Source organism: Myxocyprinus asiaticus, chromosome 43 (genome assembly GCF_019703515.2).
Source record: "Myxocyprinus asiaticus isolate MX2 ecotype Aquarium Trade chromosome 43, UBuf_Myxa_2, whole genome shotgun sequence".
In the NCBI taxonomy this organism is placed as follows: domain Eukaryota; kingdom Metazoa; phylum Chordata; class Actinopteri; order Cypriniformes; family Catostomidae; genus Myxocyprinus; species Myxocyprinus asiaticus.
Genome location: NC_059386.1, coordinates 31,930,118 through 31,946,824, shown reverse-complemented (window position 1 = coordinate 31,946,824; position 16,707 = coordinate 31,930,118). Strand labels below are relative to the sequence as shown.

The 16,707-nt window shown below is 38.3% G+C and overlaps 1 protein-coding gene and 1 pseudogene across 2 annotated transcripts in view; both read left to right on the top strand.

Moving 5' to 3' along the window:
* LOC127434061 (multiple C2 and transmembrane domain-containing protein 1-like) overlaps positions 1-2,828 on the top strand; it is a 59,703-nt gene extending 56,875 nt beyond the window's left edge. For both annotated transcript variants that reach the window (XM_051686514.1, XM_051686513.1), the window contains exons 17-20: positions 530-639; positions 746-855; positions 1,088-1,185; positions 1,278-2,828. In XM_051686514.1, coding sequence (XP_051542474.1) covers positions 530-639; positions 746-855; positions 1,088-1,185; positions 1,278-1,346 — 387 coding nt within the window. In that variant the 3' untranslated portion in view covers positions 1,347-2,828. The remainder of the gene's footprint in view (positions 1-529; positions 640-745; positions 856-1,087; positions 1,186-1,277) is intronic.
* An 11,469-nt stretch (positions 2,829-14,297) lies between these two features.
* Positions 14,298-15,334, top strand: LOC127433584 (toll-like receptor 7; annotated as a pseudogene).
* Positions 15,335-16,707: the final 1,373 nt, after the last annotated feature.

Sequence of the window (16,707 nt, the reverse complement as noted above, 5' to 3'; positions counted from 1 at the left end):
CCGATTTAACTGCGTGATCAGTCTGCAAAGACGTCCGTCTAGCGCATGTTTACATAGAAAACCAATAGTAAAACAGTGTGCACGGAAGCAACAACACATACAGTGTGAACGGCCCCTAAACAAAAATATGGCAAGCATCTGGTTTGATAATGCAACTCATGACATTTACATTATTAGACTTTTATTACATATAAATGCATCCCCAGGGTCTGACACATTTCTTCTGGTTCTTAGGAATATGTGTTGTTGAGAGCCCCTCTTTTCCATATTAATGAAGCTGTGGTTGGGACTGGAGACTGGTTGCTTTTGTGTTAAGCTACACCAACTAACCTTTTAGTCTAAAGAGACACCAGCCAGCAAACAAAAGCTCCCCACCCCCATGTCTTTCGTTTCTCAGAATGCAACTAAACAGCACATTTTGTTACTAAATTATTTCCTATAGGCCAAAATAGGACATAAAACCACAACGAAATGTGAAAATATGTGCAAAAAAATTATTCTGTTGGTGTTTTGTGCATTCAAACTATAGGATTCTGAGAAAAAGGGCTTCCTGGACAAATTCTATGCGATTCAAGATGTGATCATTTCTGTTCAGAATGCCCTGGATGAAGTGGCCTCCTTTGGGGAAAGAGTGAAGAAGTGAGAATTTTCGATCTTATTTCATACCTCTGTAGCTTCCTTTTCCATTAGTATGGATTTAATGTTTTTATCGGATTTACATATATTCTGTGTTTCTTTTTCTCAGCACATTCAACTGGTCAGTGCCTTTTCTGAGTTGGTTAGCCATAACAGTTCTGATTGCGGGTGCTACTCTAATTTATTTCATTCCACTACGCTACATTTTGCTGGCCTGGGGTGAGAAATCATATTCTGTTTTGTGCATTAAAGACTTTCTCAATTTTTTATCATTCTTCAGTCTTTTTTAGTTATAGGCAAACATACCCATACCAGTCAGGCTAATTAATCTGCCGATGTTTGGCTAGTTTGAAATTTAATTTGTCTGATAAATGTTATATAATTTTTATTGGATTTTGTCCTGTATATATAACCCTTGAGCCTTGGAAATACATTTTCATGTTCAATGCAGGTATCAATAAATTCACCAAAAAACTTCGAAACCCTTACCTCATCGACAAAAACGAGCTAATGGACTTCCTATCCAGAGTTCCGTCAGATGTTCAGATGGTAAGGGACTGTAGATGTAACGTAGACAATAAAATTTATTTTCATTCCTGTGCATGTGACTTACAAGTCTTTGTGCATTATTTACTCAACAGGTTCAGTACAAAGAATTCAGACTGGATTCCACACAAAGCCCCAGCAAGAGAAGAAGAAACAATCCCTGATAATTCCTGCCATGCAGTTTTACATTTTTAAATCAACAGCCTCCAGAGCACTGTGTGTGTATACAATACACTGTGAATGTCACATAGACTTTTAAAAATATATTTCTATTGTTGCTGTCATTGTTATTTATGCAAACTTGCCAACTACAATCATCCAGGGGTAGTAATATTTACATGGCACAAAAATGTATTGTTGTTCATATAATGTACTTTTAAATATTTACTGTATATGCCCATTCATATTCTATGGCACTGATTTTGCATTACTAAACTGTATTTTACATTTTGGGTTTTTAATTTTATTTTTGGCCTTTTGCCACTTTTATTGAGAGAGATGATGGGGAAAGAGAGGGGTAAATGGGCCAGATTCGAACTCCCATCACCCCCGTGAGCGCCACAGCTCAACGTATTGGCCAACATGTGCCGAACACTAGGCCATGGCTTCAATGAATTTGTCTTCGTTTCTGGGGCAAACACAAACATTTGCTAAATTAATTGTAAAATATGCACAATGGGTTACAATCTGGTGTAATCTCAGCTTTTCTTCAAGATACAAACCTTAATGGTGTACTTTTCACATTTGAGGTCAGTGTTTATATCATTCACTTTGGGTGTGAGTTTTGAACATGATTTTAATCCGTAACCACGTATTTAAAGGAGAAATTGCATGCTGTGCATCCAAATCCAAACAGTGTATGTGTGTTTCAAAATATTCCTGTAAATATACATTGTGGAAAGATTATTTATGTTATTTTGGGCACATATACCAATGACCTCTTTCATACTGTTATTCCAATATAATATGCGTTTTTCATTATGTATGCCATGACGAGTGATGATACAGTGTTTTATTATAACATTTGTATATTTGTGTTGCTTGTTAACAAGAATGACTCTTTATGGTCTATGAGCATGTTTAACTGTTACAAAGATAAAATTATTCTAGATAAAACTATTATTATTTGGAATGAATGAATGATTTATAATTTTGCCTTTCGGAATATTTAAATTTAGAAAACTTTTGCATACTCCAAGAATTAGTGTATTAGCATTGACCTTGCATACTCATACAGGGCTGGAACCAGCCAATGAGAAACTCTTTGGTCATGAACTTGGAGTTATTAAACAAAAATAATGAAAAAATATACATTTTTATATATAATCTGATTAGTTTTGGTATTTACTGGTCTTCAAAAGTGCAGATTGTTCAGAACATCTGAAAAGTATTATTACAGGATATTCAACGAGAAAAAAAAAGTTGGATGCAACTTGATTGTATACTCCAGTAATGAATTGAATCATGAAAAGTAAAAAGACAAACATGTTTTCCTTTGAAATAATGTGCATCAATGCATTACTCAAAATAAGATCAAGAATGTGCATTAAAAAAATAAATAGGATCAATTTTGATTTCATGCTGACTTTAAGTAACCCAACCCTCCAAAATAAAATAAATTAATTCATTAAAACACAAATTAATAACTGCAATTAAACAACTGCTTGGTGTCAAGGGGTTTGTACGTGTGTGCCATTGCATAATCCAGTATTTTCTGCTTGTGTAAAATGAAGATTGTTTTTTGCGTAGTGACTCGCCTCAATCCGGGTGGCGGAGGACGAATCTCAGTTGTCTCCGCGTCTGAGACCGTCAATCCGTGCATCTTGTCACGTGGCTTGTTGAGCGTGTTACCGTGGAGACATAGCATGTGTGGAGGCTTCACGCTATTCTCCGCGGCATCCACGCACAACTCACCACATGCCCCACCGAGAGCGAACCACATTATAGCAACCATGAGGAGGTTACCCCATGTGACTCTACCCTCCCTAGCAACCGGGCCAATTTGGTTGCTTAGGAGACCTGGCTTGAGTCACTCAGCACGCCCTGGAGTCGAACTTGCGACTCGTCATAAAATGAAGATGGTTAATCATTTGTTCTTCTAAAAAGAGCATCCAATTAACTAATCCAGATTAGAGATACAGTATGTATGAGGGCAGTTAGTGTGGTGTATATTGGGGGAATAGTATTAACAGTAATAGATAATGAATGAGTCATCAACCACAGTTTTGTGACTACATTAACGCTCATGTGGACTACTAAAGGGTCCATCTCCCAGTTACAAATGAAAGGTTTATAATTAGTTTCTTTAATCCCTGCCTTTTAAATAAATGCTTCTGTGGGAATCAGGACAGACTAATTGAGCTATGAAGGGCATCTTTTTAAAGTAGCAAAAGAGCAGTCTCTCCCATGGCATGAGCATTTAAAAGAGATTAATGAGAATTTAAAACAGTCTTGGAGGGGCCTGGGTAGCTCAGCGATTAAAGACGCTGACTACCACTCCTGGAGTCGCGAGTTCGAATCCAGGGCGTGCTGAGTGACTCCAGCCAGGTCTCCGAAGCAAACAAATTGGCCCGGTTGCTAGTGAGGGTAGAGTCACATGGGGTAACCTCCTCGTGGTCGCTAAAATGTGGTTCGCTCTCAGTGGGGCGCGTGGTGAGTTGTGCGTGGATGCCGCGGAGAATAGCATGAAGTCTCCACACGCGCTATGTCTCCACGGTAACACTCTCAACAAGCCACGTGATAAGATGCGTGGGTTGACAGTCTCAGACGCGGAGGCAACTGAGATTCGTCCTCTGCCACTCGGATTGAGACGAGTCACTATGCTACCACGAGGACCTAGAGCGCATTGGGAATTGGGCATTCCAAATTGGGGAGAAAAAAAAAACACACACACACAAAAAAACGTCTTGGGCTTCCATTCTTACATCAATAAAGACCAATGGAATTCACCGCAGTGCTCCGATTGATGATTTAAAGAACCAAAGGACACTTTCTGTGAACAGTTCTTTGGGTAAACCCTTTAAAAATATATATAGTCTCCCAACTTTAAAGGAATATTCCAGGTTCAATACAAGTTAAGATCAATTAACAGCATTTATAAATATTTTAACTCGTCCCTCAATTAAAAACAAATAAAACAAAAATTGCATACACTGTGAGGCACTTACATTGGAAGACATGAATGGGGCCAGTCCATAAACATTAAAGGTGCAATATGTTAAAAATAATTTTTGCCAATGTGTGAACGCCTTGTAACGCAACTTAAAAAATGAGCCCTTCACGGACTTCCTAGGTTTCCTATTAAAGCCTGTAGACTGATTTTCATGCGAAGAGAGCGGGTCGGTTTTGCAAGGAAAATCCAAAGGATGTGACATTTATGTGTGCTCCCGAGAGCCTTGCCTCAGTGCGTCTCTTCCGCTATTCAACAGCGACAACAAACAGCAACACTAGGTAACGTTTTCTTATAGATGGAATCCAGCAAACATCCGGCTCCCAGCTCCTACACAAACTCAGAGTAAGCCAAAAAACATTTATCTACTGAATCCCGTCTGGCTAAGCGGGAACGTGATCGTGGTCGAGCAAAAACTAGAGTGAACATCGGCAGGGCATTTGATTCCTGGAGGGACCTTCGTTTGGTTTTGGGGATCAAAACCGACCCTGAATTGGTGTTCTTCTTATTGGACAGGTAAGCTTACATAACAGCAAAGCATGTGAAATATAGTGCCATAAGGATTGATCTGTGTAATATTAGCTAACTTGATCTTGCCTGCTAATGCTGATGAACTGCAGCTACCTTGCTTCGTAACTTTCAAATAATTTCAGTGATCTTCTCTTTATACTAAAAGTCAGGTATACAGCATAAATTTAAGCAAATACGCTGGTTTCTTGATCGTAGTACAACATATGACATACAAAACATACAATAGTGCAACATAACAGTGCAGTGCAACAGTAAACTGTCTGGTATAGTTCGGTAGTATGTAGCTGAATGTATGTATTAGTATGCTATGTTAGCTGATAATTAGTTTTAGTTTAGTCTCAAAGTTTGTAGTAAAACAATCATAACTGTGTAATTTTAATTATGCTACCTCATCTGTCAGCATGATGGCAGTGAATCACATTCAGTCTCTTTGTATGTTACGTCATTGTTTTGGATGCTCGCTTGCTCGCGTCCCTATGGAGTGTGTGCACGAGCGCGAGCACAAGCAACAGGTAGCTGGCTGCAGTTTACTTAAAGGCCACAGGTGTCATTAATAACAAGGGTTTCTGAATCTTACATACTGCACCTTTAAAATAAATTTAAAACATTAAATTACAAGATGTAAACATTTTACATGTTAAATCCCTCCTCGGACCACTGTCAGTAGGTACTCATCACTCCTGACCGGGAGCACCCCACAAGCCTTGCCATTTCAGAGATGCACTGACCCAGTCGTCTGGCCATAGAAATGTGGCCCTTGTTAAAGCTGCTCAGGTCTTTACTCATGCCAATTTATACTGCATTCAACACGTTGACTACAAGAACTGATTGATCGCTTACCATCTAATCTACCCAGAACTTGACATGTGGCCTTATTCGGAGATGATCAGCGCTATTCAGTCGCTTTGCTGGACATTTTATTAAGAGGCGCAGCTGTGTTGTTTAAGAGACGCAGGCGAGGGAAATGAGCTGGCAGCTGGTCAAGCTTCGTCAACGTGGCTTTCGAACAGCGCTGCCGAGTAATCATCTAGTAAATCTCTGCTCTCTTCCTAACAAAATGGACTAACTAAATCTCCTCACCCATACAAACAAGGACTTTTCAACCTCTGCTGCCTTGTGCTTCACAGAAACCTGGCTGAGTGAAGCCATTCCAGACAGCGCATTACATCTGCTGGGCTTTCAGCTGTTCAGAGCAGATCGCATTGCGGAGTTAACGGGGAAAACGAGAGGCGGTGGAACATGCTTTTACAACAATGAAAGTTGGTGTACAGATGTAACAACATTAAAGAAGATGTGCTGTCCTAATTTGGAAGCACTCTTTATTAACTGTAAGCCTTTCTACTCGCCTTTCCTAGTTTATTCTGGTGAGTGTTTATATTCCTCCACACGCATGCTTGAACACAGCGCTGCAACAGCTGGCTGATTAAATCACAGACACGGAACAACAATACCCAGACTCAGTTATTATTATTCTTGGGGATTTTAACAAAGCAAACCTCACACGTGAACTGCCCAAATACAAACAGCACATTACATGCCAACCAGAGACAGAAATATACTGGATCATTGCAACACATCAATAAAGGATGCATACATCTTTGGGACCCTCTGATCACTGTCTGGTTCATCTTCTTCCAACCTACAGGCAGCAACTAAAATCAGTTAAACCTGTAGTAAGGACAAGCCTGCTTTGACTGCACTGATTGGAGTTTTTTTGAGGCTGCAGACACCAATCTGGACGAGCTCACAGATACTGTGACATCATATATCAGTTTCTGTGAGGATGTGTGCATTCCTACTAGGACTTATTTAACATACAACAATGACAACCCGTGGTTTACAGCAGAACTCAGGTCGTTCATCATGCAAAAGAGGATGCTTACAGAGGTGGGGATAAAGTCTTGTACAATCAAGCCAGGAACACACTGAATAAGGAAATCAGAGCAGCTAAAAGAAGCTATTCTGATAAGCTGAAAAACAAGTTTTCAGCTAATGACCCTGCATCAGTGTGGAGTGGCCTGAAACAATTTACTAACAACAGGACTCCTACTCCCAACACTGTAGTGGACCATAAACTGGCTGATTACCCAATCTCACACCCCACACCTGCTCTGACCTACACGTCACACAAACATCAACACCTCCTGCAACCCCCCTCCTCCCCCCTCCTGCTACTCAACCTGCACTTAAGATCTGTGAAGAAGAGGTGTGCCGTGTCTTCCATAAACAAAAGACAAGGAAAACACAGGACCCAGATGGTGTTTCACCCACTTGTCTAAAATCCTGTGCTAACCAGTTGGCCCCCATATTCACGCTGATCTTCAATAGATCACTGGAGCAGTGTGAAGTCCCATGCTGCTTCAGATGCTTAATCATCATTCCTATCCCAAAGATACATCGTGAAATACGCGCAACTTTTCAGCGCATTTTTTTCCCCAGTTCATTAACACATTGGGTCGCATAAACACATTTTTTGACTGTTTTCTGAAGGTTGGTTTCTTTTTAGACTAGTCGACTTCAAATTAGTCATTCAGCACATCCCTACTGTGTATATAATGTATATAAATGAGGCGTGAATCAAAACAATACTTTGTGGAAATCAATATTATGCCACAAAAGCTGTTGGTTGTGCTTAACTTGTATTGAACCCGGAATAATCTTTTAACTGTGAACAGAATAGAAAAGAAGTTGAGATCGCTTTATTCAACTAATGTCAGGTTTGAAAACGGATGTGCCTACATTTGAAGACTTGGCTGTGTGTTAGTTTTTGAATGTTCAGAGATCCCTGGGTGAATTTCACCAAATAATGTCCAGATCACATTTCACCCCAAAATAAAATAAATATAATATATACAGATTATATATATATTTTCACACACAACAGTCTCTAGAATTTACTCAGAATGGTGCCAAAAACAAAAAACATCCAGTGAGGGGCAGTTCTGAGGACGAAAATGCCTTGTTGATGAGAGAGGTCAACAGAGAATGGCCAGACTGGTTCGAACTGACAAAGTCTTAGGTAACTCTTTAACTCTTAGGTAACAATTGTGGTGAGAAGAATAGCATATCAGAATGCTATAATGAGATGCGGGTTGGTGCTGTTTTGGCGGCACGAGGGGGACCTACACAATGTTAGGCAGGTGGTTTTAATGCTGTGACTGATCGGCGTGTATACTCATATATATATATATATATATATATATATATATATATATATATATATATATTAAATTATCATATATTAAATTGATAATAATTTAAATTCTTTTAAACAAGCTATAATTTTATTTTTTTATTGTTTTGGGGTGCAATATGACCAGTTCTTGAAAGGTTTTGCGAGATTCATCCCGCACCGTATCGAAAGCCTATATTAACCTATACCTATATACCTATATATTTAAAAACAAGAGAAAACAAAACCCAGATAGCAGATGTAATATTTAGTACAATTTTTCCATCAATTTGCAATGTTGATTCAACGTACAGTATATTTAGTATCTGAAAACTCAATCGCTCACAATACAAAAATAACGCTCTGCTATTTTTTCCTCTGCACACCACAAATACTGTTGAATTGCTTCTAGTCCATTATTCCTCAAGAGCTCGAAGTTCTGCCACAAGCTCAAACAGAATGCCTGGGGCAGAATTCTGCACCCCCTCAGGCTCAAATACCCTACTGGATCATGATGGCTGTGAATGGGTCAAAAGTGCAGGATGCAATCTGCTCATGACTTGTCTTAAAAAAAAAACACTGACAATTGGATACAAAAGTTTGAGACCAATAGTGAAAATGCTTCTATTTTGAAGTTTTCTAATTTAATTAAACTTTTCTCATGACAAATTTTTAGCAAAACAATTTGAGTGCAAAGGTGAACGGAAACATTAACATGAATTTCAGAAATTCTTGATATTTGGTATGTTCCTCTATTTTTTTAATGACAGCATGCACTCAAACTGGGATTAACAAAACCTGATGATCCATGACATCCAGCACAATGTGAGAATGTTCCAAAGAGGACCTTGTTTGCTTCAAAGGAAGCAATGAAATCTGACCATCTGTACAGTTAACATGGTCAATGTCACAAATATGATTACATTTGATAAATGGCCTAAAAGGAGTGCAGAATCTAAAATATATTTTTTTTAATTAATTTTACATAATAATGTACTTTATTTATTTATTTATTTATTTATTTATTTACAATCCCCACTATGTTTATTTCCAGGTTTAAATTCGATGTTGAATATCAGTTTTTCAAAGTGGTCTCAGACTTTTGGACCCCACAGACAGTAAATTAGAGTTTCCAGGAAACAAAGTCAGTACTGTCTTAACATTTTAATCTAACTAATATGCATTTGATGTCACCACAGACAAATTACAGAGTAAAACACACCTAAATAATGAACCATCAATTGTTCATCTCTGTACCTTATCCCTACTGATCGGAAAACCAAAGAGTGTGGCATGGATACAACACATTTAAAATTAATAATGGTCCAATCGGTATGTGGAACACGTCACAGCGGTTGGAAAGCTGCCCCCAGGTGCCGAGCGAAATATGAGCACTGGCACCTCTGTGGGTTCACTCAGAGTGCAATGCATCTAATTGCTGGAGTGTCCACTCACAATCACCGCGTTTCTTAACTGCATACTAATGCATGAGCTACTCTGCATGCGATGAGTGCCAGTCTAGCCTCACGTACTTCTGGTGTCTGTAGAGCTGATTTGGAGGGGGGGGGGGGGTCTGCAGAGGTAACCCCCAAAAAGAGATAGGAAGACTGAAAGAGGAACTGGACTCTAAATGGACATCATTATGGTCTTTTTAAAGAGCTCCTCTGTGTCACATGCTTAGCTTTAGATCGTCCCAATGTCTGATGTTTGTTTATTAACATAAGTAATTTCCCTTTTTCTAAGATGCACAGCTCTGATGTGTCATTGCAGCTTTTTTTTTTTTTTTTTGGACTTTTAAAGTTGCATTCTTGCAGATCATCCTGAATATTGAATGTGCTGATGTCATGCATAGTGTTGGGTAAGTTACTCAGCATACACGTGTTTGCTTTGTGCATGTTTGTCTGTTTATGTGCATGTGTTTAAGAGAGAATTGCAGAAAAACAAACAGACGTATGAAGTTACATAAATCATGTTTTAAATGTATTCCACATAACTAATTTTAGAAATATGTGTAACTATAATTACTGTAATTTAAGTCTGCGACTGTAATCCGATTACAAGAATATGCATTTAAATGTAATGCATAACACTACTTTGGTTAAACAAAAAATAAATAAATTAGAACTAAAGAAATCAAAATAATTAATTATATTACAGCAACTAATTACAGCAACATTTTTAAACTGTTCATGCAAGTATGGGATTTTCTTATTTTAAATGTATAGTTGACATTTAGAAAAATATTTTGGCAAAAATGTAAATAGAAAATATACTTTTCAGTCAAGACTAAGAGAAACTTCTTCATGCATTCATCACCAAAAGTGTGGACTACTGAAATGGATTCTCACTGCCCTTCCCAAAAAGACCTTTAGACAACTGCAGCTCATTCAGAATGCTGCTGCCAGGGTTCTCACCAGAACCAAAAAATCTGAGCATATTACTCTAGTCCTCATGTCTTTACACTGGCTTCCAGTTACATTTAGAATTGATTTTTAAAGTACTATTACTGGTTTATAAATCACTTGATTACGGCGTGCATTCATCATGGCATTGTTTCGACAAACTTTATTTCCAACCACAGTTGCATTCATTTTTGGCCAACATCTTGTATTGATGATGGGAGAGTCGAACCACTCCGCAAAGTCTTCTCCAGCACATCCCAAAGACTTTCAATGGGTTAAGGTCAGGACTCTGTGGTTGCCAATTCATGTGTGAAAATGATTCCTCATGTTCCCTGAACCACTCTTTCACAATTTGAGCCCGATAAATCTTGGCATTGTCGTCCTGGAATATGCTTGTGCCGTCAGGGAAGAAAAAATCCATTGATGGGATAACCTGGTCATTCAGAACATTCAGGTAGTCAACTGACTTAATTTTATTGCTGCATAATGTTTGCTGGGCCTCGACCTGACCAATTGAACATAACACTGCTTCCAGTGGCTTGTACAGTGGGCACTATGCACGACGGGTGCATCACTTCATGCGCTTCCCTTCTTACCCGGACATGCCCATCGCTTTAGAATAGGATAAATCTGGACTCGTCAGACCACATGACCTTTTTCCATTACTCCAAAGTCCAATCTTTATGCTCCCTAGCAAATTTAAGTAATTTTTTTCTTATTAGCCTGACTAACAAGTGGCTTTCTTGTGGCCACACAGCTGTTTAGTCCCAATCCTGCAAATTCTCGTCACATTGTGTGTGTGGAAATGCTCTTACTTTCACTATTAAACATAGCCATGAGTTCTACTGTCGATTTTTTTTACGATGTGACTTGCCCAAATGCTTTAGTGATCTGCGATCACGGTCATTCAAGATTTGTTTCCGACCACATTTCGTCCGTGAAGCTGACAGTTCACACCTATCCTTCCAGGATTTTAATAATGCGTTGCACAGTTCTTAACCCTTCCAGTGATTTCAGCAATCTCCTTAGTTGTTTTCTTTGCTTGATGCAGGCCAATAATTTGCATCTTCTGAAACAAAGTAACATCTTTTCCACGATCACGGGATACATCTTCCGACATAGTTGTTTAAGAAATGAGAAGCTACACACAGCATCAGTTAGGGTTAAAAGAATTGTTACCAGCTGAAACATATTAATCACTGCAATAATGATCCAATCATGGGCTCTTAAGTCTAGTGAAGACAGAATTTTTTTTTTTGGCCAGGCAGTGTACATTGCAGATATGCTCTTCGAATATAAACCTAACAGACTTCTCAGATCATTAGGATCACGTCAGTTAGAATACCAAGGGGTTCACTCAAAACAAGGTGAGACAGCGTTTAGCTATTATGCCACCCGCAGCTGGAACCAGCTTCCAGAAGAGGTCAGGTGTGCTCCAACAGTAGTCCCATTCACATCTATACTGAAAACACATTTGTTTAGCTGTGCATTTATTCACTGAGCACTGTGCTGCACTTACTGATAGCACTGCATCATTTTATTTCTGTATTATCTTTCTTTTTTTATTCTTTTTCATTTTTTATTCATTTATGAAATGTGCTATATAAATACATTGCCTGTGCCTATTATTCTGCTTCATAAGAGGAGAAATAGTAATTCTGACGCATTCTGAAATTTGAAAGGGGAAACTTCAGAAAGGTTAAAAAAGACACATAAGCTGATAGATTTTCCTTGTCCATGCCTTCACTCTCTGAGGATCATTCTGATAAGATCTATATTATTTTGGGGTACCAGTAGATAATTTACTATCGAGTTGAAGATGTTTGACAAAGGCACCGAAATGCTTGTCCTGAAAGTCATCTTAACTGCCCTTTTGACAAATTAAACTAAACTAGAAATGCAAGTATGCGAATAGTTAAAAATAATGAGAAAAAAATAAGCAATATCAAAAGTTATAATGTAGCTTTGGCAAATTAACTCTTGCATGACTTATGAAGTTTGCATATTGTGTAAATTGTGTTACATAACTGATTACATTCTATAAGTTCTATAATCACTTCAATTTTCATATACGTTTTATACTGTACAACAGAAAATAATAAATTTTATCATCCACAGGAATCCCAACAATACAATGAAAATTACATTTGTGCTCATTTTTATATGTTTTGTCTACCCATCTCAAGGCATCAACTGGGCTTTAAGAAAGCTTCCATGTGACGTAACTACATTTTCAAGGTTTTTTTTTTTTTCAAAACATCAAAAAGTTTACCGATATAGCTGATGGAAACACAAATTATGGCTAAGATTTCACAAGTGTCGACATAATATTTTTATGTTTAAATCTAGCGAATAAACTCAGTGTCGATACTTCAAATGACGCGAAAAACTGGTTTGGAAATGTTTTTGTCGAGAAAATTGCCATTAACAAATAATTTAGTGTCACATGACAGAATTTACCGCAATCGTTAGCCTGTGTAAATCATGATGACAAGTTATACATCGTTAAAGCCAATTTATTGTATGTGAAGCATTACTCGCACTGTTATGGATTGGTCTTTACGGTATACCTGCACAGATCCGATGCTGCAAACACATCTGCGTCATGACACTTCCAGGAGTGCCAACACAAATATCTCGTATCATGCACCTGTCATCGACACGTGCATGGAGAACAAATGAATAGTCACTCTTTGCGATTAATTTAATTGCAGTAGACATCCGTTTATTTATTAAAGTTGCTTTTCCACACCATTCAAAATAATAGATGGCAGTCATGGAATTAGCCCACAATACAAAAAACATATAATTTCTGTGCACAAAGATGTTTTAATTTAAAATAATTACACAATACTAGGAGTAAGGCTTCAGTGTGCTTTTTTTGACCACTAACATATAACCCAATTCTATAAAATTATTGTTTAGCTTACTTTTGAAAAAATGCCAGCAAAATTCCCAGTATTAAATAAAATAAATCACCATACGAATAAAGCATTAAATTAAAAAAATAAATTACCAAATGAAAAAATAATATTGTTAGGCCTAAATACTTGCCTTTTCTTTACACAAACTTAAATTAGCCTTACCCTGTTCTGTAGACGAAAAAAATCAGCTGAATGTCATTCTCAGAATGTTCTACACGCTTTTCAAGACTATAAACTATTAGAACTATTTGTCCAAAGCTGAGTTCACTTTCAGAAAACTAGCTTTTGAACATTTTAAAACTTTTAAATATTTTAAATCTAATCCTCTTTACCTCAGATCGCATTTGCTGAGCTTCTTCAGAAAATGTAAATTGCATTATGATGCTAAAATTAATCTACCCATCAACACTGTCACTTCCCTCTTAAACTAATTTTATCTGCAACTTCCCATAAGTCGATTATGGTGCAATCAGTCGCATTTCTACTTTCAGAAACCTAGAAGAGGAAATTCTGCGATGCACTTTATCACTGTGAAGAGCTAAGAGTCCTTAGCTCTTCACTGGAGCTAAGAACATCACTTCTCAACACATCTCAATCTGTCCTCCAACTTTATCGGTTCATTTTTCAATGGAACCAAGTTCACTCACTTTCCCAAGTTAGAGTACCTTGACTTGTCTTATTAAATAGGTCTACATGCATTCAGATTTAGCCTTTAATGAAATGAAAGAATTCGAAATTTTGGATTTAAGTCGCAACAAACATTACTTTGAGTAAGGCACAGTCTAATATTCCTTAAAAACCTAGAGTTCCTCAAGGTCCTCAATCTCGGTTGGAATTAGATAAATACGCTGACCAATAAGACTCCGAACAGCAACTCGCTTAAGGAGCTACAGTTCCAAGGCAATCGACTGGATATAATGTGGAAAAAGGACCATGGCTGTAAAAGTCTTTTTACATTCCTCTCGAACTTGACACACCTTAATATATCGTTTAACAAGCTTTTATTTTTAGATTTGAGCCATAATCTGATTTTTAGATTGAAACGCAACTTTCTCAAAGATGACAAAAGCCTGTTGACCCTGAATACTGCGTTCAACTGTTTGTAGCATGTCATCGACTCCAATCCTTCCAATCATGGAGTGATCAATACTTGCACATATTGCACCTGGAGAGAAACCCTATTCATTGCACATGTGACCTTCTGGACTTTATTCTGTGGTTAGAGAAAAGTGACACGGTCCTTCCTCGTCTAGCAACTGAGGTCCTGTGCGACCTTCCTTGACTTTAAAATGCCTGCATCAACAGCAGCATTGCCCAAATCTTGTACATAATCGCCTCTTCCATAATCATTACCACTGTGTCCATCACCATTACAATACATGTGCTCTATTGGGACATTTCATATATCTACAATTTCTGGAGGCCTAACATTAAAAGTCACTACTTGAAGACCAGTGACTGTGCCTATGATGCCTTTGTTATGTACAACACCAAAGATCCAAAGATGGCAGAGTGGGTACTAAACCACTTGCAGTTTGAACTGGAAGATAGAGGCAGATGGGTTCGTCCACTATGTCTAGCAGAGAGAGACTGGACTCCTGGTACAAGCATCATGGACAACTTGAGCCAGAGTGTACAGCACAGCAGGAAGACAATATTTGTGTTGACAGAGGGATTTGTTCACAGAGGGATTTTCAAGATGGCAGCTTTCCTGGTACAACAAAGGCTATTGGAAGAGGGTGTGGATGTGATGGTGTTGGTCTTGTTAGAGTCGGTACTTCGACAATCGAGAATCTTGAACTTGAGGCGATGCTTGTGTGGACACAGCATGTTAGAGTGGCCTAGAACCCCGGCAGTGGAGGATGGGTTCTGGCAGAGCCTCAGAAATGCCATCAGGATTGAGAGTCAGGTTGTTCAAAGCATAATGTTCACAAACTACTCCAGCGGACGATAAACTGGTGCAAAATGAGATGTTTCTGGTCAGATACAGTTGTGGCCAAAATATTGCCACCCTTGGTAAATATGAGAAAAGAAGGCTGTGAAAAAAAATCTGCATTGTTTATCCTTTTGATCTTTCATTCAAATAAATCTTTTCAAGCAACGGTTGTTGCTTGTCAGACTTTACGATATGATCCCAGTAAAATCTTGGGTAAAAGTCATGGCACACTGTGCAACATTATGTCAGACTGTGCAATACAAATCGTAGCCAAGACTTCAGTCACAATCATCCTGATTGACAGTGCTGACTGGGTCTTTTATCTCATCTGGCCATCATAGGAGAAGTCACACTGCAAGACTTCTGACACTGCCAGAACTTCTTCGAAGGCTAAAATTAATTGCAAAGGCAATTAATCAGTTGTCGATTAACATGTCACACTAAGTGATCAAAGATTGTCGATTTTGCCCTACAACAAGAGAAATCATTTACAATCCCCTAAATTTGTCTTAGACGGCAAAATCGCGGCCAAAATAAGTGTGAACCCTGCTTTACTTAAATGTGCAAGTAGACCAGCACTGAAAAGACCAGCATTGCTGTCACCAGCAAATGCAGTATTTTGGATGCGGGTATGCTGGTGTCCCTACCAGGCGTCTTAACTAGGTTAATCAGCAAGTCTCTCTTGTTTGACCAGCATTTTATGAAGGCGAACAACATGGCTATGTTGGTCCACCAGCTACACCAGCACCAAACTTGCTTGGACCAGCATTGGAAATTAATTCTGGTCTAAGCTCGTCTGTCAGAAGGAATATTTGTTCCTGTCCCATGAAACCATGTTCAATTGTAATGCTGCATAAATGTCTAGACTTGTCAAATGTTTTGTCACTCGGTCTGTTAAAACTAATCTACCCATCAACGCTGTACCTTCCCTCTTAAACTAATTTTATCTGTTACTTCCCATAAGTCGATTATGGTGCAATCATTCGCATTTCTACTTTCAGAAACCTAGAAGAGGAAATTCTGAGATGTACTTTATCACTCTAGAGAACAATATGGTGTGGTGATAGATATTTATCACAGCCTATAGTGGACTCATATAGTTACAAAACACAAATACAGTTCCTCCAGCTCTCTACGTCCTTTCCCTTTTTAATCTTTTATTCATCATAAAACCAGTGATGAAAAATTCATGATTCTAGGCAATGAAATGAATGCAAAATGAAAACTGTGGGCGTATAAAAAGGGGTGAAAGGAAGAATGTCTCTATCTAGGTTGAAGCTGGCACTAGGTGTGAATCAAGGTGAGGGCAGTGGGCTCTCAAGAGCAACTTTCTGCTATGTTAATGAAGTAGATGAACTTCTGATGGACCTATTCCATTCCTAGCATTTTCA